At 38.4% G+C, this 27,508-nt stretch overlaps 1 protein-coding gene across 1 annotated transcript in view; it reads left to right on the top strand.

Annotated features, from left to right (window-relative positions):
• Positions 1-27,508, top strand: part of spns2 (SPNS lysolipid transporter 2, sphingosine-1-phosphate) — a 69,493-nt gene that overhangs the window by 14,022 nt on the left and 27,963 nt on the right. Inside the window, exons 2-3 of the mRNA XM_077505354.1 lie at positions 6,753-6,818; positions 25,605-25,741. Of these exons, the coding sequence (XP_077361480.1) occupies positions 6,753-6,818; positions 25,605-25,741 (203 nt within the window). The remainder of the gene's footprint in view (positions 1-6,752; positions 6,819-25,604; positions 25,742-27,508) is intronic.

Here is a 27,508-nt window from a genome sequence, read left to right as displayed (position 1 = left end):
GTTTCCCATCTAATGCACGATTTCCCCCCAACAAGTGTGCGAGTAGCCCCCCTCAATGTATTATTGAAGAGCTATAGGTTCAGTCTGCTCTCGTGGTGCTTCACTGTGAATTCCCGCTACAGCCATCAAATATTTAGCACGTACTGACTGGGGCGAATGCTCCGCGGCACCGGAGCTGAATTAAAGCTTTTGATTAGTGAAAGAAAATTGCATTAAAAAAAAAAAAAAAAAGAAGAAGAGCCTATGAATCAAAGTGGTGAAGCTGGCACACCTGCAAGCCATTAATGAGATTTTGCCCCAGTTAAGCTGTCACAAATGTAGCGTATTAGAGTGAAGACCGCTTCAGACGAGCTTTGTTACAGTCTTTCTTGAAAGCGTCGCGTTTCGAGGGGCGGTCCTCCAATCTCATGCAAATGAGCTGTATATGTCACATGATGACATAGCCAAGTCAAGCGGAAAGTGCAGTTTCGCTGCACACATGGGTGGAGTTTTTTGGTACTCTGCTTGTCATGGACAGATAAAATAGGCCCTTTTGATGCTTTTTCTGTATTTTGTTGTGTGATGGAACACAGCCGACTCCCTGCCAATCGAAGCGGCTCCCCTCGTTGCAATTAACGTCAGGGCGGTCGAACCGCACAAAGTCCTTGACATTAGAAATTGGGGGTTCATGCGGGAGACTGGCACTTGCATAGTGCATTTATACTTGCGGATGATGTACATCCAATGCTTGTACTGCACGGTTGAATTTGATCATTTGTTCAATGAATTTATTTCTACAATGATTCAAAGGGATTTTCCCATGCAGTTGTCCTATTTCTGAGTGAAATACGACATCCACCTGTGTCTCAAGTTAGACCTCGTTTTATCGAGTCTAAAATCGAAGTCTACTTTTTGTAGTCGACTACACCTGAAAATGATGACGTGCCCGTTTTTACACCGAGTCTCATTTTTTGTAAATGTTGGCGGATGGAGCACTGTATTTTATTTTCCATTTCCAAGGCAGGTATGCTTTCAAATATCACAATATTATTTTAAAAAAAGAACGAAAAGCAAACACGTTCCTAGCATTAAACAACAACAAAACTTAACAAGCATAAATCGAAAAGTCCCAAGAAATGAAGAAACAGTACTTTCGGGGGAAAAAAAAAAAAAAAAAAAAAGACTTGCTATGGGCTTAACGTGAACTGGCCTGAACTAGACTAGATCACTTCCCGGTCATGTGTTCACAAGCCTTCAAAATAAAATATCTTTTCATCCAAGTTTTTAGATATTTCAGGTAACTCAAACCTCTTTAGGGCACCATGTTTAAAATCAAAATAAACAATAAAAATAATAATAAATAAATAAATAAATTAAATAAAAAATAAAAAATTACTTTCTCTTTTACCCTATTATACTTAAATTCCTATTTATTAATCTTTTTGTCTAATTGAACTTAAATCCACTCTTTTTTTTCATGACATATTAACAAATTCACATATTGCAAAATTATGTCACACTGACAGCGACAACCAGGAAAACATGATAAAATTAAAACAACTGAACAAAACAAAAACAAACAAAACAAAAAAAATCAACAAAATCACGATCATGACTCGAATGATCGTATAATATGATATTTTTAATGTGATAAGTAAATTTGAAGACAGTCAGTCTTAACTCATTCACTCGCCGCCATTTTCACAGAAGCAGTCCCATTCGCTGTTTTACTGGATTTTGACTGATTTTGCAAGGCCCACAGAATATTGTGTTCGATTGCTATAAAAGCATGGAACCTATCAAAAGAAAGATTAAAGTCTCTTCTGTCATCAGGAAAAAAAAAAGTATGTTTCTATCTGTTTCCGTTTTGCAGCAATTAGCATTAGAAGAGAGCTAAGTTTCATCAGTTTTCACAAATCTATTTGAAATTTTAAGTAATTTAGCTTTTTTTCTACATGGCCCTGGTTGATCTCTTTTGCTCTCCTGCCACCTGCTGGCCGTTTGTGTAATAACTACCATTTCTGCAGCCGTTCTTTGCAGTTGAGAGGCTGCATCAAAGCCTTCTGCTCGAGCATAAAAAAAACAAAACAAAAAACGTATAAATACGTCTTTTGGACACTTAGAGCATTTAAAAAAAAACGTATTTACACGTTATTGGGAGCAACTGAGTTAATCAACATGTCCTTTACAATAGCTGTAGTTTACCAGAGAGCAGCTTTGAAACTGAGTGGGCTGCTTGGATGACACATTCAATTTCCACTCAACAATGAATACTTTCTACCTCTTGTTATTTTTTGCATTTTTTATTTTTTTTTTGTGTGACTCCACCTCAACATGCTCTTTAGCCTGACCGTGAAGGCAGCGAGCTCCACGCTGTTTCTCAGACATCTGCACTACATTTCCTTTCTGTGTGACAGAGGAAAGAATTGAAAAAAAAAAAAAAAAAAAAAAAAAATTGGCTTCCTCGCCTACTGTGGCCACATGGCAAGGGAGGAGAACAGTCGGTCAGGAGCCCACCGGCCACAGTCGGACATATTTGCGGTCCACTTCTCTTTCACTTCAGTCTGAGCCGCTCTTCTGTTCCCGCACGTTTGTTTACGCCTCTGAGCGTCTATCTCATGCTCGCATCTAAAAACTGATCAAACCCAAACATGCACTTTCTCCTCGGTTATTATATTCCCCTGCCTGACTATTTATACTGACTGGGTGATCGCCCCCCTTTTGCCGGAATGGAAGGGGGGGGGGGGGGGATCGAGCCACATCAGCACGGCGGTTTACCGCTGCACCGGGCCAGAATGAATGACTTCCATCCACTGCTTCCCTTTCACTTGCACACACACACAGACAGTGAAATTAGGGGCGAGAAGAGCACACACCCCCCAGTGTGATACGTGATAGATGTAAACAAGGGGGGGGGGGGGGGGGGGGGCTTCATTCAGTGGTCACCCCGACTGACTTTTTTTAAGGCCATCAACTATTTCTTAATGCATCTCACTGCTCTTAAACTGGGCTGCCATTCTCTCCTTTCCTTTTAGCCGACTTTCTCTGGGCAGAAATAGAATCTGGACATCACACCAGTTTCTGCTGGGGTCCCAATGTAAAATCTGTCCTCTACTGATTAGGGGTGTTAAAAAAAAAAATCGATTCGGCGATATATCGCGATACTACATCGCGCGATTCTCGAATCGATTCAATAAAAAAAAAAAATAGATTTTTTATTTTATTTTATTTTTTATTTTTATTTTTTAAGAGCTCAGAATTGTTCATTCGGTAGTCTTACTGATTCAACGTCTTATCATCATTGCCTTTTCTTTTTTTTTTGGTGTGTGTGTGAATCGATTTTTAAACTTCCATTTTTAATGGAAAAATATTCAACAAAACGTCTGACTTCGAGTTAGGATTCACACCTTGAGCATGGAAGAATGTTATATGAACGGAACATTAAGCCTTAATATTTTTATTTTAATGCTGTTCAAACATGAAACAAATTACAACCTCTATAAGACTGAAATTTCAGATAAATAAATAATACATTTTCATATAAATCTTACACTCTACAAGCTTACTGATGAGTATTTTCTAAATTTGAATGAAAAAAAATCGCAACAATCGACTTATAAATTCGTATCGGGATTAATCGGTATCGAATCGAATCGTGACGTGTGAATCGTGATACGAATCGAATCGTGATAGTCAACATCGCCTGTTATGATCATTTTGCGATAAAACAAAACAAAACAAAACAAACAGCAGAGAGCATGCACATGCTAACGATATTCCTATTAAAGCCCGCACGCTTTTTGTGGTGATTTGATGCTGTTTGTGAATGGAAAAAACATTTTTTTGGCATCACCTTTTTTAACAGGAAGCAGCTGAAACACTAAAATTCAACAGAAAGGAGGTAATATTGAAAAAAAAAAAAAAAAAAAAGAGTTCAATTCCTCTTGTGGATGCTTGACCTTTATCTTTTTTTGAGTACCAAGCATCGCCATGGCAACTGTACTCTCTTGGTCTTTGTATTTACCTCATCATCTGACACATTTTTACAATTCATCCGTCGTTGGCCGCTGGTGCTTTTTCTTCCCAAAGTCGGTGATAAAATAATCACAAAATTTAGGAGGGAGCAAGTTGAACAAAAAGGGGAAGACAAACAGAAAGGGCAACAATGTTTTTTTTTTTTTTTTTTTTTTTTAGGAGCTTTACGGGACCTCGCTGAGAGTAGATGACAGTTCTTGATAGGTTTGCTGCACAAACACGGGAGCGACTTGCTCTCTGTAATCCGTTACAGATTAGCGCAGTTGATTACACGGCTCGCTGCACTTGAATCTTTGTGCAAAAAACACCACTTACACCGCATAAATAAATGTTTCTCTTTTTTTCAACGGGTCTCACTAGAAGTTGCGCGATAACATACAATATGACTTTCAGTTTCAATTTCCTATCATATCCAGTTCTGTTTTCTTACAAGTAACCAGTTCTACCTAGGGGTGTGCTAAAAAAAAATCGATACGGCAATATATCGTTGCGGGCCTCATGACAATACACGTATCGATACGCAGCCGTCAGAATCGATATTGCTCGGTAACTTTAAATATTGCAGTTAACGTTTGCCTTTGCAGCTTGCATTGTACCTAAAAAAATAAAAACCAGCAGCGTCTTTGAAGTTAATTGCCTTCAATTCATGCAAAAATAGCTCACCAGTGATTGGACACTGCGTCTTGCTAAGAAAAATGAAAGCAGAGGAAGAATATCAACATTTATTTACTTTTAAACTTAACATGGCACATTTCTCAATGCACTAATTTTCCTATATTTTGTCTTAAAAAAAAGCAATAAAATGTGTTTCATGAAAAAAATGCTGTTTATAAAATAAAATAAGCACATTTTAGAGCTGTAATTTTAATACTTTGATATTTTTGCTCATATCGGCTCATTCCTATTAATACATTTTCCCGGTGTGCCTGTGAAAACTGCTTCTTGCTCTGCAAAGCGTACACATTTAAACCAGGCATGCTGCTTGGTGGTAAACCAGAAGAGCTATTAACAAAAACATTTTTGTCATCCAGCATAATTAACATATCCTTTTGGTATACATATGACTGTTATTATAAAATGCAAGTAAATGAATGTGAAATATCGGGATACGTATCGCCTTGAAGATCAAGTATTGGGATACATATGTATCGCGATACGTATCGTATCGTGACTCATGCATCGTGATACGTATCGTATCGTGACTCATGCATCGTGATACGTATCGTATGGTGACCCCCGTATCGTGATACGTATCGCATCGTGACCCATGCATCGTGATACGTATCGTATGGTGACCCCCGTATCGTGATACGTATCGCATCGTGACCCATGCATCGTGATACGTATCGTATGGTGACCCATGTATCGTGATACGTATCGTATGGTGACCCATGCATCGTGATACGTATCGTATGGTGACCCATGTATCGTGATACGTATCGTATCGTGACCCCGTATCGTGATACCCAGCCCGAATTCGACCTGCAATATTTATCCCATTAAGTGTGCGGTGTGAGTGGATGTGTGTGGCGCACACAAATGGAGACTGCGTCCAAGAGACACTCCACCATCTGGCGAAGGAATCCCCCCCCCCCTCCCACGCAGGAGGCTGCCTGTATGCCCTCGCGAGTTCGCATACTTCTTTTGGCCTAATTACTGATGAATTCTGGGAGGGTGTACTGATAAACAGGCCTGCGACCGGGATGTCTTGTTCCAGATACGCCGTCGCATTTTGGATGACGGCATGATGTCATCATCAGGAGTGTCATCAGTGTAGTTTCATGCTTTAAAGCAGGGGTGTGATTGTGGCACGAGAGCAATGCGTACTCTGGGAATTGTCTTCCTGTCTGCAAACGTGTGCTTTGGGTGACAGAAACAGGCTTCAGATGCCTCCAAAGACCTGGCGGCTTCTCGCGCTACAAGGCCGGTACGACGCCTCTGTTCATCCGCGAGGCTGAAAGGAGCCGTCGGCTATATTTAACCTCACGCAGATTCCTGCTGAGCCGTCTTCGTTTGCGCGGGGTGACATTAAAACCCAAATTGTCCAATTATCGCAGGCCACTGCTAATGATGTTTGTGTCAATTGACTCATCCACTCGCCGCCATTTTCACATTTCGCAAACCCGTACGCTCCCGGCTGTTTTACTGGATTTGGACTGATTTTGCAAGGCCCACAGAATATTGTGTTTTATTGCTATAAAAGCATGGAACCTATCAAAAGAAAGATTAAAGTCTCTTCTTTCATCAGGGAAAAAAGTATGATTCTATCTGTTTCCAATTTGCAGCAATTAGCATTAGAAGAGAGCTAAGTTTCATCAGTTTTCACAAATCTATTTAAAATTGTAAGTAATTGAGCTTTTTTTCTACATGGCCCTGGTCGATGTCCTTTGCTCTGCTGCAACCTGCTGGCCATAATAACGACCATTTCTGCAACCGTTCTTTGCAGTTGCGAGGCTGCATCAAAGCCTTATGTATGCTCTAGCATAAAAAAACAAAAAAAAACGTATAAATACGTCTTTGGGACACTTAGAACATTAAAAAAACGTATTTACACGTTATTGGGAGCAAATGAGTTAAAAGGGAGCACTTAATTACTGTGGCGCATTTCTGCTCAATGATTAAGTCACTGATTAGGGCTTTTTATCCATCATGTTAATAATGTCGTTGTTTTGTCACTTTTGAGAATGATCGAGCATTGTCTTGTAATTGAATCGAAACTGATCTTCTCCTGTTTGCAGGCGTCGCACTTGACATCCAGAAGGATTACGACGTATCGGACAGCGGCGTCGCCTTGTTGCAAACAGGTATGTGTCTCGAAAGCCTGAACCGTAAAATGTATGAGATATTGCAAATACAGTATTTATTGGTCCTTTTCAGCAACAATTTTTTTTTGTTTTTTTTGTTTTTTAAATCAACTTCCACATGACTTTCCATTTGTGTCATATTTGATACAACCGGTCACAATACTTGAAATTCGTACGTTCATAACTGTCAAAAATATCACCATAAACATACATATCAAACATATTAGTATTTCCCAAAATCAGAAAGAACATTAGACACTATTACTAAGTAGGTGTCTCTCATTTTGGGTGATACTGCCCTCTACTGCAGGGGTGTCCAAACTTTTTCATTTGAGGGCCACATGCAGAAAATCAGAAGGACGCAAGGGCCACATAATGTTATGAATTTAGTCAGTTTTAATTACTTTTCAGGGTGGTTCTGTTAGGTTTTTATTAGTTTTAGTTCTTTAATAAATGCTTAGTTTTACTTTAGTTAGTTTCAGTATTAGTTTGAGTTTTTTGTGTTTTTTAATGTGTTTTATTCGTGCGCAATATAAAAAAAAAACACCTTCGTCATTATTCCAGTTTATATCAAAATAAATCTACTAAAAATCACATTTAAAATCATCCCCAAAGGCTCATATATTAAATTAATTACCAAAGATTAAAACAAATGACATTTTTGCTATAATTGTAGTTAGTTTTATTTTAGTTCGTTTTGTAAACATAAAATGTAGTTTCAGTTGGTTTTCTTTTTTAAAAAAAAAGGCATCTTCGTTTTTATTTTATCTCGTTAATGAAATTCTTGTTTCGAATTTTAGTTTTTTCGTTTGTTTTAGTTCACTAAAATAACCTTTAATAGCACCCGTGTTTTTCGACACCTTTCCCTTCTTATTTTGACCATCTCCAAACATTTTTGTTTTTATTTTATTTGAACCGAGTTAAATGCCATTTTTAGCATATGTCGCAGGCCACTGAAAAATGGACGGCGGGCCGCAAATGGCCCCCCGGGCCGTAGTTTGGACACCCCTGCTCTAATGGATTATCCGTGCAATGCACGTGTCAGATCATATACACCAGATTTTTTTAATCGGAAAAATTATATTATACTAATGAAATCGAGGGCTCAAAATGTCTTGTATTTAATATGAGATGTTTGGCGTTTTTTTGGGGTAAGCCAATATTGTCTATTATATTAAAAACAATGAACGGTATACTGTATTTTTCTTTTGCATTGCCTCAAGTCCTAATTAGGGAAAAAAAAGTCAGGTGCGGAATATTCTGCAGAAAACTAAACACGTTTTATGATGTGTCAATGCTGTGTTGGGTCTGGTTCGGTTCAGGGAAAAAAAAAAAGTGGTTTGTGTTACTGGAGCATGTGCACTATTCTCCACATTAGAAGTCAGTGCATCGTTTTAAATAAAGGTCTTATTTGAAAGAAAACAGTTACATAATGTTACTTTAATGGGGTGTTTTTGGGAGCAGCATTGCCTCACTTAGCAGCAGCAGCAGCAGAGCAAGAAAGGAAAACACATTTGGAAATTGCAAGTCAATGCCGGCTGCTTCCGGAATGCTGACATGCGTGCGCCCTTTAACGTGTGTGCACGTCGGTTTTGGGCAGGGTTCCCTCCAATCTCGACCCTAATGAATCCACCTTTTTTTTAAAGGTGATACCTTATTGGAGGACAGGAGCCGGTCTTGCCTCAGTGTGGCCTCCGAGTCATTTCAACACCATCAGTTGGCTGCACAAAGCTCCATTGAGTCCGAGCAGGCCAAAGAATACCGGCCAGTGTTTCCTCCCTTGCGTGATGGTCGGAGGCTAACTGAGGGTGACATGAATGCTGTCTTAAAGACAAAAATATCCTGCAGGAAAAAAAAACAAAAAAAAAACACTTAAGCCACGTCTGTTATTTTTTCCCAGTGAAAAAAAGTCATTTCAACACCTCTAAATCTCATTTTCACCCGATTCCATCTTCCTGATTTTCTTCCTTTTTTTTTTTTTTTTTATTGCTTTGCCGCTTGACAAGTGACATTTTTTTCAAACGTTCGGCCAAGTTGCGTAAGTGTGAAAACCTCAACAACATATCAAAGCACTCCTTCACCGGCACGTTTTTTTTACGACAACATTTAGTACAAAATCTTGACAAGAACCAAGGCAGGTTTGGACTCTTAACTCTTTGACTGCCGCACGTTATTCGGGATGTAACGACATGCAAACATCACGATACGATATTATCACGATATTGAGGCACTTACTTGCTAATGCACGCACACATTGATCGCCTCACAAGCAAATTCGGTTCCCCTTCGTCTGACAATTAGCATAGATTTTAAACATAGAAGGCCAAAACATCCCTAATGAAAATTAAATTGCACGAATAAAATAGCCACTAAAGGGTGCTAGAACTGCACAAATGGAAATCAGCCTGACTTTTTTTTTTTTTTTTAACAAATGTGTTCCTTTTAAATATTGTGAACATGACAACGATGATATTGTGGAAGTTTTAATGTCACGATATCACGATATTGCTCTTATCGTGACGTCCCTACACGTTATCAAAGAAAACCTTTGATATGGCAGAGGCTTTGATCATTGACGAAAAGAGATACAATGCTTCCATCTGCTGGCCATAGTTTCGAGTGTTTTAGATTCCACAACCCATTGACCAGGCAGCGCTGCACTTGGACGTGCACTGAAAGAAAAAAAAAAATTGTTGACGTTATTTAACGTTTATGGCAATATACGTCGTGATTTTACTGATCGTTATGAAACGTTTTTGGCGGTCAAAGAGTTGATTCTGTTTGGATTGGACCATAATCGGGGTTTATTGACACATCCACGCGATTGAAGGGATCCCTGATTTGCCCTTCGCGTCAGGGGCGGGGCTAAAAGTAGTCGACCTGCGTGTGTTGTCGCCTGGCCTGTCTCGACCTGTTGTGGCTCAAGACTCCGCGAGGCCCCTGATCCCCAGACGACCTTTTTCTCACAACAGACTGAGGAATGCTGGATGTCCACGTTATGGGATCTGTGGGGGCTGGTGGGCACAGGGTGAGGGTCAGGTCCGGGAAGACGAGGTGATGTCATGATTGTGGTTGGATGGCTGGCTCCAAGTGCGTGTGTGCATACAGACCACATATGTTTACAGTATACTTAACTTCACTTATTTAGCCCATTACAGCAATAAAAAGTTCATATTTTATCGATAATTAATTTGATGCTTCCATTATTTTGTCACATACAAATAGTACCTTTAAAAACACATTTTGCAACTTGCTGTCGACTGAAAATGACATCACAAAGGGCTCAAGTAACCAATCACAGCTCAGCTTTTTTCTAGGTTTGGTCACGTGACATTCACAAGCTGAGCTATGATTGGTTACCAGGTAACCAATCACAGCTCAACTGTTTTTTCTAGGTTTGGTCACGTGACATTCACAAGCTGAGCTGTGATTGGTTCACTGAGCACCTTGTGATGTCATTTTCAGTCGACAGCGAGTTGCAAAATGTGTTTTTAAAGGAACTCATTGCACATGAAAAATAATGAAATGAAATTTATTATAGGCAAAATATTCATGTTTGACTGCCAAAAATTGGCTAAGTAAGTAAAGCATCCCCTTAACTCATTCACTGCCATTGATGTGTATATCCGTCCATGGCAGTGAATGAGTTAAGTCAATTCCGTTCCCATTGACGTGTATATCCGTCAATGGCAGTGAATGAGTTAAGAACTTGCTGAACTCCAGAAACCTGACTCAGAACACTTTTTTTGTGATGAAGGAAACTGTGTTTGTATTGGTCGAATGTACTGAGGGCCCAAGAGCTAAATAAAGCTGCACCTCATAACATTTATCTTTAATTTTTGGGTGTTAGTGTGTGTGTAATTTTAATACTTTGTTTTTCATACTTTTTATTCTGGATTTTTCTGCTTTTCTTTTAAATTTAAGGGAGGGGAAGTGGCAGTAAAACAGGCCCCTATGTCTAGCTTAAATAAATGCCAGAGTCTAAAAATGAGTTAAGTCTGTCAGTTGAGTCAGAATTTTGAACATTTCTACTTAGGTAGCCGCTCTAATTTCTGCCAGAAGGGCATTCCAGAGTACTGGAGTCCAAACGGAGAAAAAAGCTCTTGCAGGTTTCTTTTTTGGCACTCAGAGCTACCAAAAGACGAGCATGCCGTGAATGCTAAATTGTTATTTTAGTGGGTTCTATAAAATCCAAAATGTGTATTCGGCACTGGTGAGTAAAAAAAAAAAAGGTTTCTTGGGACTTGGCTTTGGAGCAGAGTGTAATTGAGACTGATTGCTGCAGGATGGAGAGAGAGAGAGAGGACACGTTGCTTTCCTGAGCATTGCCAAAGTGCCCTTGAGCAAGACACAAGACACTAAATCCCAACGGTAATCGAGTGCAACAAATACTCTGCGATTATATTTCTATTCTGCGTAGGGGATCACTAAACGAGTATAAAGATTTTAGAAAGGTGCTTTTTGACAAGTGGCATGCAGCCATTTCTATTTTGCATGTGTGTAAACATCATTACCTGGGGGGGAGGGGGGGGGGGGGTGTTGCATAGCTGTCAGTTAAAAGCCGATGTTTAAGCCTGGAGCTCTCAGGCGCATCCATCACAATGCTGCAGAGATGCCCTCACCTGAGCCCACCAGACTTGTCAGACAACAACGTAACCTCTTAGCGCTCCCGCTACAAATGGCAGGTCTGCTCTAATGCAACCCCCCCCACCCCCCCAGCTGCCTGAGGTGAGTGACGCTCTCGCACATCTGTGAACTGGACCAGTCCCGAGGGCGGGAAAGGTTAATGGAAAAAAGTTGTTCACCTGGATGATATTACCTTTAGTTAAGGCAGTGCTTCTCAATTATTTTCTGTCACGCCCCCCACCCAGTAAGAAGAAACCCCCCCCCCCCCCCCCGTATCATTTGTCTATAAAATTGTGATAAGCACACCTCTGCATAACACTGTATCCGTATTAACGTATAAGATAATGAAAAAAAATATATATATATATATAAATATGGGCCAACTAACATAAAAAATAGCTTTATTAGCTGTAACAGAAAAGATTTAATGTGCATCTGAAATTCAAAAATAAAATTAAATCCTTAATTCAACTATAAACATTTTTTGACTGCCACACGGAAAAGTAAAATTATATAAAATCAACGAATAATAATGCATTCAAACTGATCACCAACAAAAACTCAGGAGCCCAATATGAATTAAAAAAAAACAAAAACAAAAAAACCTTTAACCTGCAAAACAAAAATGTATAAAACTAGAGCTGGGGTACTTGCACGTTGTGGTTTTTATTTTAGTACGCGAGAGGGCGCTATAGAGTCACGTTGTTATGACAACTTTAAAAATATCAAATTTTTCGCCTCGCCCGAAAAGTGTGCAAAGTTTGGTGAGTTTTCGTAAATGTTTAGGTCCTCAAAAATGCGATCGTTTGCGGAGAATAAATAATAACAATAATAATAAGAACAAAAAGCAATAGGGACCTCGTAACGGTCGCTGCTCGGGCCCGAATAATTTGTGTTGATTTTTTATTTTTTTTTGCTGTGTGCAAAGCGCGCATGCTCAGTGCAAACAAAACCGCTACACCACCGAGCGAATGCTCCCTGCGCACACTCTGCCAATAATGAGCGCCACTGCCCCCTAATGTAGTGGAGGTGCAATTGCACTTTATTCTAAGACAGTAAAAAATAGGGGTGTGCCAAAAAATCGATTCATAAAAGAATTGAGATTCTCATTTATGAATCGAATCGAACCGATATTAATATCCCAAAAAAAATGATTTTATTTAAATTAGAAATGAAGAAGGGGAAAAGGCAGTTGTAGCCCACATGCTGTTTTTGTGGAAAAAATACAAAATTAATTAATGTTAAAAAAAAAAAAAAAGACACTTTAATGTCTCTTATTTGTCATTTTGTCTTGCAAAGCAGACTGGAGTAGATCATGACAATTTTTTTATTTTTATTTTTTTATTTTTATTTTTTTTATTTGTGAAGCCAGTCTGGAGCGCAACCAGACTGAGACAATCGAGAGTCGTCTTTCCACACAATGCCCGAGCGCTTTGAGGCGAATCAGAAATAAAGTCTTAATAGGATTAATTTTCCGCCATCGTGTAAGCCGGCGTTGTAATTATCCTCAAGTGGTGTAGCAATGGCGGCAATATCGGGATGTGAAGAGGCCCCAAATGAGGAGCCGCTGCTCAAAACGGCTCGCATACCGTCCGTGCCGGGTTCTGCGTGCGGCTGCCCACCTTGTCTGTAACGCGATACGCAGACATGCGCACACTCCTACGCGCACGCACGCCAAATGACATGACAGCCCTGCGCTCATAACGTGGTGTCAGTCTGTCATTGGGCTGCTATGTGAGCTTAAGGAATGAGGCCACAGGTGCTGCGCGAGACTCGCCACTCGAGCTCCGCCGAGACGGCAAAGACGGCGAAGGCGCCGTTTACAGACGCGTGGAGTGTTTTTACGTTTGTTGTGATTCGGCTTTACGCGGTCGGGATTTTCCGGGGTCAAAAAAAAAAATGATAGGCCTACTTAACTCATTCACTCGCCGCCATTTTCACATTTCGCAATCCCGTTCGCTCCCGGCCGTTTGACTGGATTTTGACGGATTTTGCAAGGCCCACAGAATATTGTGTTCTATTGCTATAAAAGGAACCTACCAAAAGAAAGATTAAATTCTCTTCTTTCATCAGGAAAAAAACAGTATGTTTCTATCTGTTTCCGTTTTGCAGCAATTAGCATTAGAAGAGAGCTAAGTTTCATCAGTTTTCACAAATCTATTTCAAATTGTAATTGAGCTTTTTTTCTACATGGCCCTGGTTGATCTCCTTTGCTCTGCTGCCACCTGCTGGCCATTTGTGTAATAACTACGATTTCTGCAACCGTTCTTTGCAGTTGAGAGGCTGCATCAAAGCCTTCTGTATGCTCTAGCATAAAACAAAAACAAAAAAAACGTATAAATACGTCTTTGGGACACTTACAACATTAAAAAAAATGTATTTATACGTTATTGGGAACAAATGAGATATGAACAGAAGATGGAGGATTATATCGACATGTTTTTTTCTACAGTTGACGGCCACTGAAATGCATTAGAAAGAATAGTAAACTCTGAAATCGAAAAATATTGAAAAATTATCTCCTCCGACATTAATGGAAAAAAAAACATGAATATAGCACGTCATTCAGGTGTCTGGGAGTTAGTTTTAATTAGTTTTCAGGGTGGTTCTGTTAGTTTTTTATTAATTTTAGTTCTTTAATAAATACTTAGTTTTAGTTTAGTTAGTTTCAGTATTAGTTTTAGTTTTTAGGTTTTATGTGTATTACTTGTGCACAATTATTTTAAAAAAACACCATGGGTGTGACGTTATTATTCTGGTTTATATCAAAATAAATCTACTAAAAATCACATTTCAAATCATCTCCAAAGGCTCATGCATTAAATTAATGACCAAAGACTAAAACATTTTTGCTACAATTATAGTTTGTTTTATTTGTAGTTAGTTTTGTAAACATAAAATGTAGTTTCAGTTAGTTTTCTTTTTTTAAAAAGCATCTTCGTTTTTATCTTACTTCGTTAACGAAATTGTAGTTTTGAATTTTAGGTTTGTTTTTTTTTTGTGTTAGTTTTAGTAAACTAAAATAACCTTTAATAGCACCCGTGTTTTTCGACACCCTCCCTTCTTACTTTGACCATCTCCAAACATTTTTGTTTTTATTTTATTTGAACTGAGTCAAATGCCATTTTTTTAGCATATGGATGGCGGGCCCCCAAATGGCCCCCCGGGCCGTAGTTTGGACACCCCTGTTGTAGAGGCTCGTTGTGATAGCAGAAGTCGCATTTGTTTTTGTAATGCGAACGAGTACTAAAGACTCTTAAATTGTTCACGTTCGCATAATGTCCAGCGTAGGGGTGTTAAAAAAAAATCTATTCGGCGATATATCGCGATACTACATCGCGCGATTCTCGAATCGATTCAATTTAAAAAAAATCGTTTTTTTGTTTTTTTTTGTTTTTTTTTTGTTTTTTTTAAGAGCTCAGAATTGTTCATTCGGTAGTCTTACCGATTCAACGTCTTATCATCATTGCCTTTTTTTTTTTTTTTTTTTTTTTTTTGTGTGAATAGATTTTTAAACTTCCATTTTTAATGGAAAAATATTCAACAAAACGTCTGACTTCGGGTTAGGATTCACACCTTGAGCACGGAAGAATGTTATATGAACGGAACATTAAGCCTTAATATTTTTATTTTAATGCTGTTCAAACATGAAACAGATTACAACCTCTATAAGACTGAAATTTCAGATAAATAAATAATACATTTTCATATAAATCTTACACTCTACAAGCGTACTGATTAGTATTTTCTAAATTTGAATGAAAAAAAATCGCAACAATCGACTTATAAATTCGTATCGGGATTAATCGGTATCGAATCGAATCGTGACCTGTGAATCGTGATCCGAATCGAATCGTCGGGTACTTGGCAATTCACGCCCCCGAGGACTCCAGCGTGTGCCCCGCCCTTCGCACAATGTCAACAAAGCCTTTGCGGAGATCCTCTAAAATGTAACTCACTGTGTTGGTGGAGTTGATCAAAAATGTGGTGTGTAGCATCTCTGGTTTCTTCCTACAGCAGCGGGAAGTCAAGCTATCAGTGCTTGATCAGCTGTTTTGACCACTCACAGCTGCTTCTATTTTGTCTCTCGCCCTAGTAGTCACTATCCCTTGGTGCTTCTCTCTCTCTCTCTCTCTCTATCAGCAGTTTGGCAGCTGTTGTTGCCTTGTTGTCACTCCAGTGGCACCTCATATGAGTTTGAGAGATGCATGGATGAAGGCAAATGGAGCGCAGAAGAAAGATGCACCTGTGGCGGATTTTAATCTTTCTGCATTATTTATTCCCGTACCTCAATAATTGCGTTGCGGCGGCATTCGGTGTGGCCGATTCGCCGACATCACCCCGCGTTGCGTGCGTCTCTCGATGCGGAATATTTTTATAGGCCGCGTCTGGCAGGAGGAGGGCAGCTGTTGGCCGTGATTGGAACGCTGTCGTTCCCTTTCGCTTTGTGCCGACAAACCAATCACGCCGCTGGTGATTGACAATCCAGTTTTCAGTTTTTGGTTTATTTTTAGCACAATTTAAAAACAGATTCAAGCAGGGAATGAAGCCGAAATGGCGTATACAAGATTCCACTCCATACTCAAAGGGTCATATCAAATTGAAACAAGCAAAAAAAAATGCTAGATAAAATCTATCAAAAAAAAAAAAAAAAAAAAAAAAAAATCTATCAAAACAAGAGAACAAAATAAATTGAATTAAGAAAAAATGGATTTAAGATGTCATTATAAATAGACAAAGAGGGAAACGTGGAATCAATATAATCAGGATAAGAGTAAATGTGATTTCAAAATTTAGGACCTCTGAATGCAACGTTGTTCTGGTCGCGAGATGTTCGACATGTCGGGAACGGTGAGATCATGAAAAGTTGAAAACGCTTCACAGGGAAAAGCCACGTTTGAGAGAGAAAGCCCGAAATCTTTCAACTGTGAGCTAAATCTGCTCACCACCTTTCCCGTTTTGCCGCTGGTGGATCGTGTGCGTTTCATAAGCCGTTAGCGGAATAAGGATATGGAGGACCCAAAAAAAAAAAAAAAAAAAAAAAAAGCCTAAATTAAAAATAAATAAATAAATAAAAGTGAAAATAAAAACAGATATAAAAAAAAAATATATAATTTAAAAATTAAATACAAAAATTTATATAAATTGATTTTCTATTTAATTCTATTTATATATTTATTTTTATATGTATTTCCACATTTATTTCTATATTTATGTTTATTTTTTTTGGGCTCTCATGTTTTATTTTCGTATTTATTCATTTATTTATTTATTTCGTTTTGATTGCCATTCATTTTTGTATTTAAATTTTTAATTATATTAATTATATCTGTTTTTATTTTTCAATGGTATTTATTTATGTTTATTTTTATATATTTTATATCTATTTATTTCTTTTGTTTTGATTGCCATTCATTTTTGTATTGAAATTTTAAATTATATTAATTATATCTGTTTTTATTTTTCAATGGTATTTATTTATTTATGTTTATTTTTATATATTTTATATCTATTTATTTCTTTTGTTTTGATTGCCATTCATTCTTGTATTTAAATTTTTAATTATATTAATTATATCTGTTTTTATTTTTCAATGGTATTTATTTATTTATGTTTATTTTTAAATATTTATTTATTTATTTATTTATTTATTTATTTATTTATTTATTATTTTTGCATTTTTGGTCTTCCATACAAGGATAGCACAAATTCAAACAAGCTGGGTTGGCTGTCATTACCATTACACCAGTTGCTCCAATGTATACTACAGGGACTAATATTACTTGGCAAAAAATAATAATAATAAAATTAAAAAAAAATTTTTTTTTAAGTATTCTCTTCCAAGCCACCCTGGGAAAATGCAGTTTTATTATTCCTGTAGCCTTGAATAGCAGTCTGGACCTGAAGTGAATCTCACTTCCTGCAGGGTCCCTTTTTTCTTTATTCTTAGCACATGTGCGTTTGCTTCTAGTATGCGCTTGCTAATCATCAAAATATGATGCTTCAGCGCAGTCTCGCCAGCGCCGTGTAATTCTCCCCAGCTGCAACGCTCCCGTCGAGGCAGGTAGTCAGCGCGGAGCGCAGCTGTGACATGCGCCAGCCATCAGCTCGGAGGAGCGAGAAGATTGGATACAATAAAAAAAAAAAAAAAAAAAAAGGGTTTAAGTGGGAGTTTGGGCGCATTTGACGGAATTAACCGTGTGAGAGGGAGCCGCAGAGGTATTTCCCAGCCAGGCTACGTGCGGAGTTCGGCGGATTTGGTAATCCGACACCGGTCAAGACGGAGCAGAGGGGTAAATTTGTGGTAATCAGAAATTTGAGGAATGCACGAATACGTGAGGCGCCACATGAAGGGGAATCCCCAAGTCGGGAAGCCTGATATGTGCGAATGTCCAAATGGACGTGTCACAGCCGCCACAGGCAGTCCCATTAATCATCAGAGGGGGAAACATGCGCCCAAGCTGGACACGTGACGCAACACGACTGCGGCCGCAGCGCATAAGAACAACCTTTTTGTGAATTCGATATATCGAAGTACTCGCATGTCAAGTCAACAGACAGACGAGAATCAAACATTTGGCGTCACTTGATGCTCATTTTTTTTTTACTCTGAAAAGTCCAAGAGGAGGGACCACGGTTGCTTTTATGATGAGGCCCCGGACCCAAAATAAACAGCATGACATTGGCACAGCCTTCAGTCAACCGCAGTAGCGGCAAAACCTACTTGGCTATTTTGATTTCATTCAAAATGGCCGTCTATAAAAAGTTGTCCGGTGTGATTATTTATACCGCTGGAAAACTGGAGCTGTCCACACACAAACAAACTTTCGCACGCACATTCAAACCACGTACAATTTAGCGTCTTCAATCAAGTGGTTATTTTTCCGACAGTAATGGTTGTGTTCCTTAAATCCAACAAAGTTAATTCAACGTGACAGGTTGAGTTTGATTTGTGCATCTTTTTGTCTGCACGGTATTGACGCCGTGTGCTTTTCACGTCCCGTGTAAAAGTTAACAGCTTTACATAGCATCGCCATGGTTACCGGGAGATGTTGCCCAGAATAGCAAAAGTGGAATCTCACTTGTTTCATTGACTGTGTACAGCGAGTGTGAATGGATTTTTCATTTGGATTTAAAATAATCATTTCGTATACATCAGGGACTTGAATACTGGAGGGGGGACACTTTTTTTTTTCTTTTTTTTTTCTTTTTTTTTTTTAATCAGTGCTACTGGGGGACGATGATGTTACATAAGACCATGCATCCTAACCAGATGCATGACAAAAAATAAATAAATAAGATATGGACAAAATACATGTATACATGCAAAATATGTGCAAAAGACATTTCTCAATGCACGTAAAATATCCAGCCTTCAAAAACAAAAGGGTTTGAACAATCAAGAAATAACTACTTAACGGTGTTTTTTTTTGTTTTTTTTTCTCAGTGCAAAGGTGTCTTGTGCATAAAAAAAAAAAAGACAGCACAAAACTAACAGCAAACCAACGTTGAGTGCACAAATTATTTCTGTGCATTTTCCCCCCCAAAAAAGAAAAAAAAGTATAATTTTATTTTGGTACTTTTTTTTGTCTTTCATTGTATTCCAAAACCGCAAAAAAATATAGTGCAGTATAAAATCCCAGTGAAAGCACAACTAAGTAATATCTGTCATCTAGTGGTAAAGAGTGATATTGCAACTTAAACATAGAGTGGAATCTGTTTATAATTGACATCCATTGAAATGCAATGGAAAAATTATATCCATCCATCCATCCGTCCGTCCATCCATCCATCCATCCATTTTCTTGACCGCTTACTCTCTCACAAGGGTCGCAGGGGGTGCTGGAGCCTATCCCAGCTGGCTTCAGGCAGTAGGCGGTGTACACCCTGAACTGGTCGCCAGCCAATCGCAGCGCATAGGAAAAAAAAAATATTCTATAATATTCTGATAAATCTGCTATATACATTTTCCACAAAAATCCAAAATGTTTTCACCACCCAAAAACAAAACAATTAATTACATTAATCATCAGCCGCCAGTTGCCCATTTCAATGTGTCAATAAACAATACAAGAGCGAGGAATGATTCGTTATAAGTACGTCATTTTCTGTTCATACAAACGGCTCCCGCTGCAGCAAGCTGATAACCTTGACATGACTGCAAGTGTGCAAGTCTGCCGTTGTTGCATTCATGGAAGAATTTGTGATGGGGGGGAAAGCACTGACACAGAAACAGGCTGTGAACAGGACAATGTGTCTAAAAATGGGACTGATTGACACCGTCTCGCCTGCGGACACGCACGGACTCGCATATTATTGCACGTGTCTCTCTTTGCTCCTCACGTTGTGTGTCTCTCTCCGGCCTAAATGGTCAAATTCCTTCAGCTGTCCGCCCTCGGTTTGACTCTCCTGCCTGTCAGGTTACGCAGCTGAAAGATCAGGCGTGCTTTCAGTTACCGCGGAGGATGCTCCTCCCTTTTAAGATGCAAAGGTCTGCAGCAACGACCGACGTTATCATTTTCACAGCAGAATGACATTAACTCTTTTACTGCCACATGTTATCAAAAAAAAAAACAACAACAACTTTGATATGACAAAGGCTTTGATCATTCACAAAAAGAGATACAATGCTTCCATCTGCTGGCCATAGTTAGTGTATGGTTTTGATTCCACAACCCATTGACCGGGCAGCGCTGCACTTAGACGTTGCATTGAGAAAAATAAATAAATAAATAAAAAACTTAGTCGACGTCATTTAACGTTTACGGCGGCACACGTCGTGATTTTACTGATCGTTATTACACGTTTTTGGCAGTCAAAGAGTTAATTAGGATTTGTTGAAGGTAATTACCACTTACGCCTGTATAAGTAAGATCTTCTTGTCTGATAGTTAGCCCCCTTAGGATTACGTTCTCTTGTTCAGTCCAGCTGTGGTGCTATTCTCCTTTCTGCGGAATCAAATTGTGTATCAAACCGTCTCACCAGCTGTCATCGAAGCACCACATAAAAATAGCTGGGCAGAAACACTTCAAGCGCAAACAAATCTTCGTGACTTCAAAGGTCTGTTTGGGAATGGGAAAGCCCTTTGTGTTTGATATATATTTTTTTTCCCCCCCCTTTTACGGCAAGTACAAGCTCTCCCGTATAAATATTCAAAGCAGACACATTACAAAACGTTGGGTATGGCACAAGCTAATGTTTAGCTTCGCAGGTGCTGCCTTCAGGTGTGTTTCATGTTTCAGAGGCAAATGTGTTTGCACACGGCTTGTTGAATAAACAGAACACGCCTAAGCACACTCGCATAAACAGAATTGTGCCTGCATTTTACTGCTGATGCTCTCCATTCGCCGTGGCTTGTATTCATAGTGAGTGAGTCACCTCGCGAGTTTTTGTCGAGCCACTCGCCAATCAGAGGAAATTGCACGACCATTGTGTCTGTATTTGAGCATCTCTGTGTGTTTAAGTGAATCAACTCAAAAGTCATTGGATTTGTACATTGGTACAGTGTCACAGACGTGGTCTCAAACAATAATCACTTACTAAGAATTTAAGAATAAGGCTGTAATTTATGTAACTATGGAACTGGCAGTATAGACTAAACAGTCATTTGAACGTACTAATAAAGTCGTTTGAATGTTTTGGTAAAGTCGTTCAAACGGGTTTCTAAAGTCGTTTCAACATTTTGCCGAGGTCGATTGAACGTATTTATAAATCCGTTCGAACGTATTGATAAAGTCGTTCAAACGTATTGGTAAAGTCATTCGAACATGTTGGTAAAATCGTTCCGAAATTTTGGTAAAGTCGTTTGAGCGTTTTGGTGAAGGCGTTTGTGTTTTTTAAAGTGTTTGTTTGAATGTACTGATGACGTCGTTTGTACGTATTGCAAAGTCGTTCAAACGTCTTGGTAAAGCCGTTTGAACGTATTGATAAAGTCATTCAAACTTATTGGTAAAGTCATTCGAACGTATTGGTAAAATCGTTCGGAAATTTTGGCAAAGTCGATCGAGCGTTTTGGTGAAGGCGTTTTTAAAGTTGTTTGAATGTATTGAAAAAGTCATTCGAACATACTTGTAAAGAGTAAGACTTTTGATTATCTTGATAAAGTTGTTCAAAAGTCTTGGTAAAAACTAGGCAAATTGCTAAAAATAGAATTATAATGAGACAGCGTAACGTCACAATTGCACATGCATTTGTGGCATTATGGGGGGGGAAAAAAACAACATTTTCAGCATTTAGCCTAGATTTTACGAACAACTTGATTATTGAAGAAATTTACCAATACGTTTGAACAACATCCAGTCTGAACTGTTTACTCGACATTGGCAATTCAACTCTTCCGTAATGACGCACAAAACGTTGCATATACTGGCTATACTATTAATCTAAAAAAAGAAAATAGTTTTTCCTCTAAGATTGATGTTACGTATTGACTGACTCCCTTGTTCCTATTATAATCGTTACTATGTCCATCATAACCTCTAGCATGAATAATTTGCCTGGCGTGGAATGTTCTACAATGGTTGTACAGTAATTGAGGTATTTTGCCGACTCACTTCGATGACAAGCAAGCAAGCAAGCAAGCACGTTATTTGGAATTGGAGGTGTGCATTATCAGAACAGGTGTGACATTTTTGTCATTTTTGTCTGCCTCACTTGATGTGAGTCACTGAGTACATGGGACTTTTTAACCCTTCATAAGCTGCTCATTGAATCATATTTGAAGACTTTTTTTTTCTTTCTTTTTTTAATTTATAAAACCCAAAACAATTTAACAAAATAATAATAATATTTGTCCTTTGCAGGTATATCATTTAATGTAGCGTTTCTAATGTATAGCTGTTTAAATTTCAACTTTGTTTGCATGTAGAGTCACTTAAATGTAGATTTGAGCACCATATGATGTAGAAAGCACTACATAACATTTACCATTTAGAATTGTATAAAATAAAATAAAAATCTAGGCCATTTTACACAACGAGACATCATCAAAATATTTTTGCTCTCTTCGGGCAAGCAGCATAAACATCCACACAACTTGTTTGGGTTGTCTGACCACACTTGCTTTGCACATGTACTATTTTTACTTCAGATTGCTGATCTTTTGAGACATCTCTTAAAAATCTTTGTTAAGATCAAACAAACATGAGGCCGTGTCCCGTTTGATTGAGTAAACAGGAAGCTAATGATGGACAACGTGGAATGCGGCTTGTGCGGATGGGCAGCATTTTATGCGTGTTGCCTGCTTGAGGGTTTTGTTTATTGGGCGTCATACTGCACATTTCCACTGAAGGAATGTGGGCCCGGCCTAAAAAATGGACTCTGTTCCAAAATCTTCTTTCCCAATCAATTCATCGTGTATGCACACCAAATGTACATTCGCATATTTGTTTACCATTTACGCGCCAAATCCATTTGAATGGAAAAAGCACATCCTAGTCACAAAAAAATAATAATAATCCAATTTGATACTAATGATAAATGGTAAATGTGCACTTACATAGTATTTTATCTACACCATATATTGTCCTAAGCGCTTTATAAAGTCTCATATTCACTTTTCGAAACCTTATTGGAGTGTACATATGCGGCCGACATGCTAACTTAGCTGCTTTAGCCGTCAATCTGCGGATTTTTTAATAAATTATATTAACCTCCAAGACACTGGCTAAGAGCAGAACCAAGGGTGGGTTTTTTTGTTTTTGTTTTTTTTTGTCACTTGTGGTAAAGTTTTAAATCCGTGTCGTATCTGTCGTAGCAGCCAGCCAGCTAGCTAGCAGCCAGCTAGCTAGCAGCCAGCTAGCTAGCAGCCAGCTAGCTAGCAGCCAGCTAGCTAGCAGCCAGCTAGCTAGCAGCCAGCTAGCTAGCAGCCAGCTAGCTAGCAGCCAGCTAGCTAGCAGCCAGCTAGCTAGCAGCCAGCTAGCTAGCAGCCAGCTAGCTAGCAGCCAGCTAGCTAGCAGCCAGCCAGCTAGTTCTAAGCTAACTGAGATAATTATTTTTAAAAATGTCCCTCTTTGGGCATAAAGTGCTAAGATGACAACATTCTATCGCACTGATTCTCAAGTCCAAAAATATATGTATATATTTTTTATTTCAAAATATAGCCCCACTGTGAAAATGAGCATGTTGGATTCAGGTAGACGTTAGCCTGAAAACCAATCAAAATCAACGATGTTGGATTTCTCAGAGGATTCGCGCTGTGCTTTGAAATGTGAGCGCAACACACCTAACAAGGTTAACGCTGCATAATTGCGAGCACGACGTCAAGGTGCCCGAGTGAGTCTGCCACGTGTGGACACTGCAGCAAGGTGATAATGAGCTGTTAGCATTATCTTATCTAATCATCTAATCAACAAATGCACGGGAAATAAAGACAGAAAAGGGTGATATGAAGCCTTGTTATTGATTTCAAATCAGCCCATTAATGGTAAGATGTGTGTTTTTGATAAGCTGCTAAATGGGGACTAATACTCTCTGGCCCCCGCCTATTAAAACCTCACATGCACCAGCTGGTGTGTGCGTGCATATGTGCCAATTGCTAAAAGCTGCGGTTGGTGTCATTTAGCATCACCCTACAACACTTCTCCTCATACAGGCCATTTTCCTGACTGAAGAGTAAAAGTCGGAAATTAGAGGCAAGAACAGGAAGGCGGAATATTGGGAATGGCTGCCACCAACACTTTCCATTACAAGTATTTTTATTTTAATGCAGAAGTACATTGAATATTTTGTACATATTTATTTTTATTTCAAAGATAAAATATCCTTTAAATTAATTAATGATTTATTTATTTTTTAAATTAATAACTAACTATTTTTAAAAATGTCAGAGTCTGCATTTTTAAGTTGAGAGACAAAAGGTATATGAATTTTTTATTTTTTATTTTATTTTTTTTTAATTACAGGTAACGAAAAATGTCCCAAAAGTGACCATAAAATGTCTAGAAAAAAAAGTAGAAGAAATGCAGAAATTTACCATAAAATTACATGAAATTGTAAAAAAAAAAAGAAATAAGGCAAAAAAAGGAAAATGTTCAAAAAGTAACCATAAAATAAAAAAAAATAAAAAATAAAAAATTCCTCGAAAATTAGCACAAAAAAAAAAAAATGTCTTTGGGAAAAAAAAAGTCAGAAAAAAAAATGTTTCAATAAACACATTATAAAATGTCCAAAAACAAAATGAGAAATCCCAAAAATGACCATACAATGTCCACAAAATTGCCAAAAAATAAAATATGAAAAATTAAAAAATAAGATAATTGATAGCCAAAAAATGCAGAAAAAAATCCAAAAGTGGAAGACGAAAGGTAGAAGAAAATGAACCTCAAAGTATTGGACGCTGCATATTTTTCTATTATGGTGCAGCTCCAAATAAAATTTAGGCCCTCAATCATCATCATAATATTCAAATGATTTGTGGCTCCAAATAGATTTTTTTTTTGTAATTATTTGGCCTAAAACGCCCCTTTTGACAGTAAAGGTTGCTAACCACTTCCCTAATTTGACATCTCTTGACATAAATCAAACACAATACAGTAACAACATCCCCCAAAAAATAAAAAATAAACAACATCAAGCACAAGAAATCATATATACTTTCAGTTGTAGTGGAAAAAATGTTTTAATAGTCAAGTACTGTTTTATGTGAAAGGTTAAAAAAGGACATCTATTTATTTTTTATGCCATATCACATGCTGCCATAATCGGATTCCTGTTCTTATCCTGTTGAGTCTGAGGCTGGGATGCGTGTATCTTATATAACGTGCCCCCCCCCCCCCCCCCCCCCCCCCCCCCCACTACATCTTTATGCTGACAATGTGTCAAAACAGCAGCCTGCCTCCTTCCTTTGCTCTCCCACTGCTGTCAAGAGCAACATCACGGCCCAGTCTGCTCCACAAAGACTCAAAAGTCAGCGTGAGCGGATTAAAAATGCAAAATCTGTTTGCCTCGGTCCGGCCCTGCCCATAAATATTGACAAAAATCCCGGCGAATGAGGCCTCATTGCAGCGGAGCAATTAGTAAACAGGTTTGAAAGCACTAATGTGACTTTCAATGGGACGTGCACAATTTTGCAGTCGTAAGACGTGAGAGGAATTAGGAGACAGCAACAAAAACGCTTCCTCAGAAACATTTCACAGTGCGTCATTGTCATTTCTTTTTCAGTGTTCATCTGCAGCTTCATGGTGGCAGCGCCCATCTTCGGTTACCTGGGCGACCGCTTCAACCGGAAGGCCATCCTGAGCTGCGGCATTTTCTTTTGGTCCACCGTTACGCTGCTGAGCTCCTTCATCAGCAAAGAGGTACGTCGGAGCCGGACGGACGGACGGACGGACGGCGCGTTGAGCCTGTAAACGCAGACGCGCTCATTATCGCGGGTGCGCGCCGACGTCGTGGAAAACGAGGGAAATGAAATGACTTATACTCTTTCGAAGATAAGACTGCGGTTGACTGTTTTGTTTTGATATCTTGTTGTGCATTCAACAACAACATTACGCTCAGAGGCGATGACATGGTGAGATCAATTTGCACATAAAAAAAAAAAAAAGGCTTCATGCACACACAGACGACAATGCAAAGTCTTCAATAAGAGTGCTTGAGAAAGTGCAGACCTCCAACCAAGGCTCAAACATTTGTCATTTGGGAAGTCAATCAATGATGCTTAATCGGGCGAGCATCCTTTTTGAGTGTCGTCAATTAGGGATGGAACGATATCCAAACATCACGATACGATATTATCACGATGTGAAGTTCACGATGCAATATCACGATATGGGCAGATTGGCGATGTTTAAAAAAGATCGCAATATTGTTAAAAAAACAAAAAAAACAAAAAAAACACAATGTTGTGCTTTTGTATATAACAGCAATGCATATAAACCACCTACAATCTCTAATAACAATATTGATTGCTAATTGCTAATGCAAGCACACATTGATCGCTTCACAAGCAAATTCCCCTTCATCGGACAATTAGCATAGATTTTAAACATAGAAGGCCAAAACATCCCTAATGAAAATCAAATTGCACTAATAAATTAGCCTCTAGAGGGTGCTAGAACTGCACAAATGAAAATCAACCTGACTTTTTTTTTAACAGATGTGTTCCTTTTACATATAGTGAACATGACGACGACGATATTGCAGCAGTTTTAATATTTCGATATCACGATATTGCCCTTATCGTTACATGCCTATCATCGATGCTAATTAACTCCACATGCCTCCCTATTAAAATATATAGAACCATTTCAGTGCTCCTTACTAATCAATAGTGTTGTTCTGATACCGATACTGGGATCGGCAGAGGCCCCGATACTGCATTAAAACAGTGGTATCGGCGAGTACTAACAAGCAACATGCCGATACCATTATTTCCGACACTAATATAGGATTTTGGATGCAGCATCTTGTAGGGGTGTTAAAAAAAATCGATTCGGCGATATATCGCGATACTACATCGCGCGATTCTCGAATCGATTCAATAATCGGCAGAATCGATTTTTTTTTTTTTTTTTTTTTTTTTTTTTTTTTTTTTTAGGATTCACACCTCGAGCATGGAAGAATGTTATATGAACGGAACATTAAGCCTTAATATTTTATTTTAATGCTGTTTAAACATGAAACAGATTACAACCTCTATAAGACTGAAATTTCAGATAAATAAATAATACATTTTCATATAAATCTTACACTCTACAAGCTTACTGATTAGTATTTTCTAAATTTGAATGAAAAAAATCACAACAATCGACTTATAAATTCGTATCGGGATTAATCGGTATCGAATCGAATCGCGACCTGTGAATCGTGATACGAATCGAATCGTCAGGTACTAGGCAATTCACACCCCTAGCATCTTGTGTCTTGCTCGTGCGCGACATTCACTGATGTGCGACATGTTCGCTGCATGCTGATCTAATCATATCTAATAATATCTATTCATCAGAATAATAGTGGGGGTTGCATAGAACATACAATTATAAATAATTTTGGACTATAATAAAATTGTGTAATCACATCAAAATGTCCACAACAGGCCACAAATAATATAGAAATTCCCCACAGGT

Source organism: Festucalex cinctus, chromosome 18 (genome assembly GCF_051991245.1).
Source record: "Festucalex cinctus isolate MCC-2025b chromosome 18, RoL_Fcin_1.0, whole genome shotgun sequence".
Lineage (NCBI taxonomy): Eukaryota > Metazoa > Chordata > Actinopteri > Syngnathiformes > Syngnathidae > Festucalex > Festucalex cinctus.
This window is presented reverse-complemented; position numbering and strand designations above follow the sequence as displayed.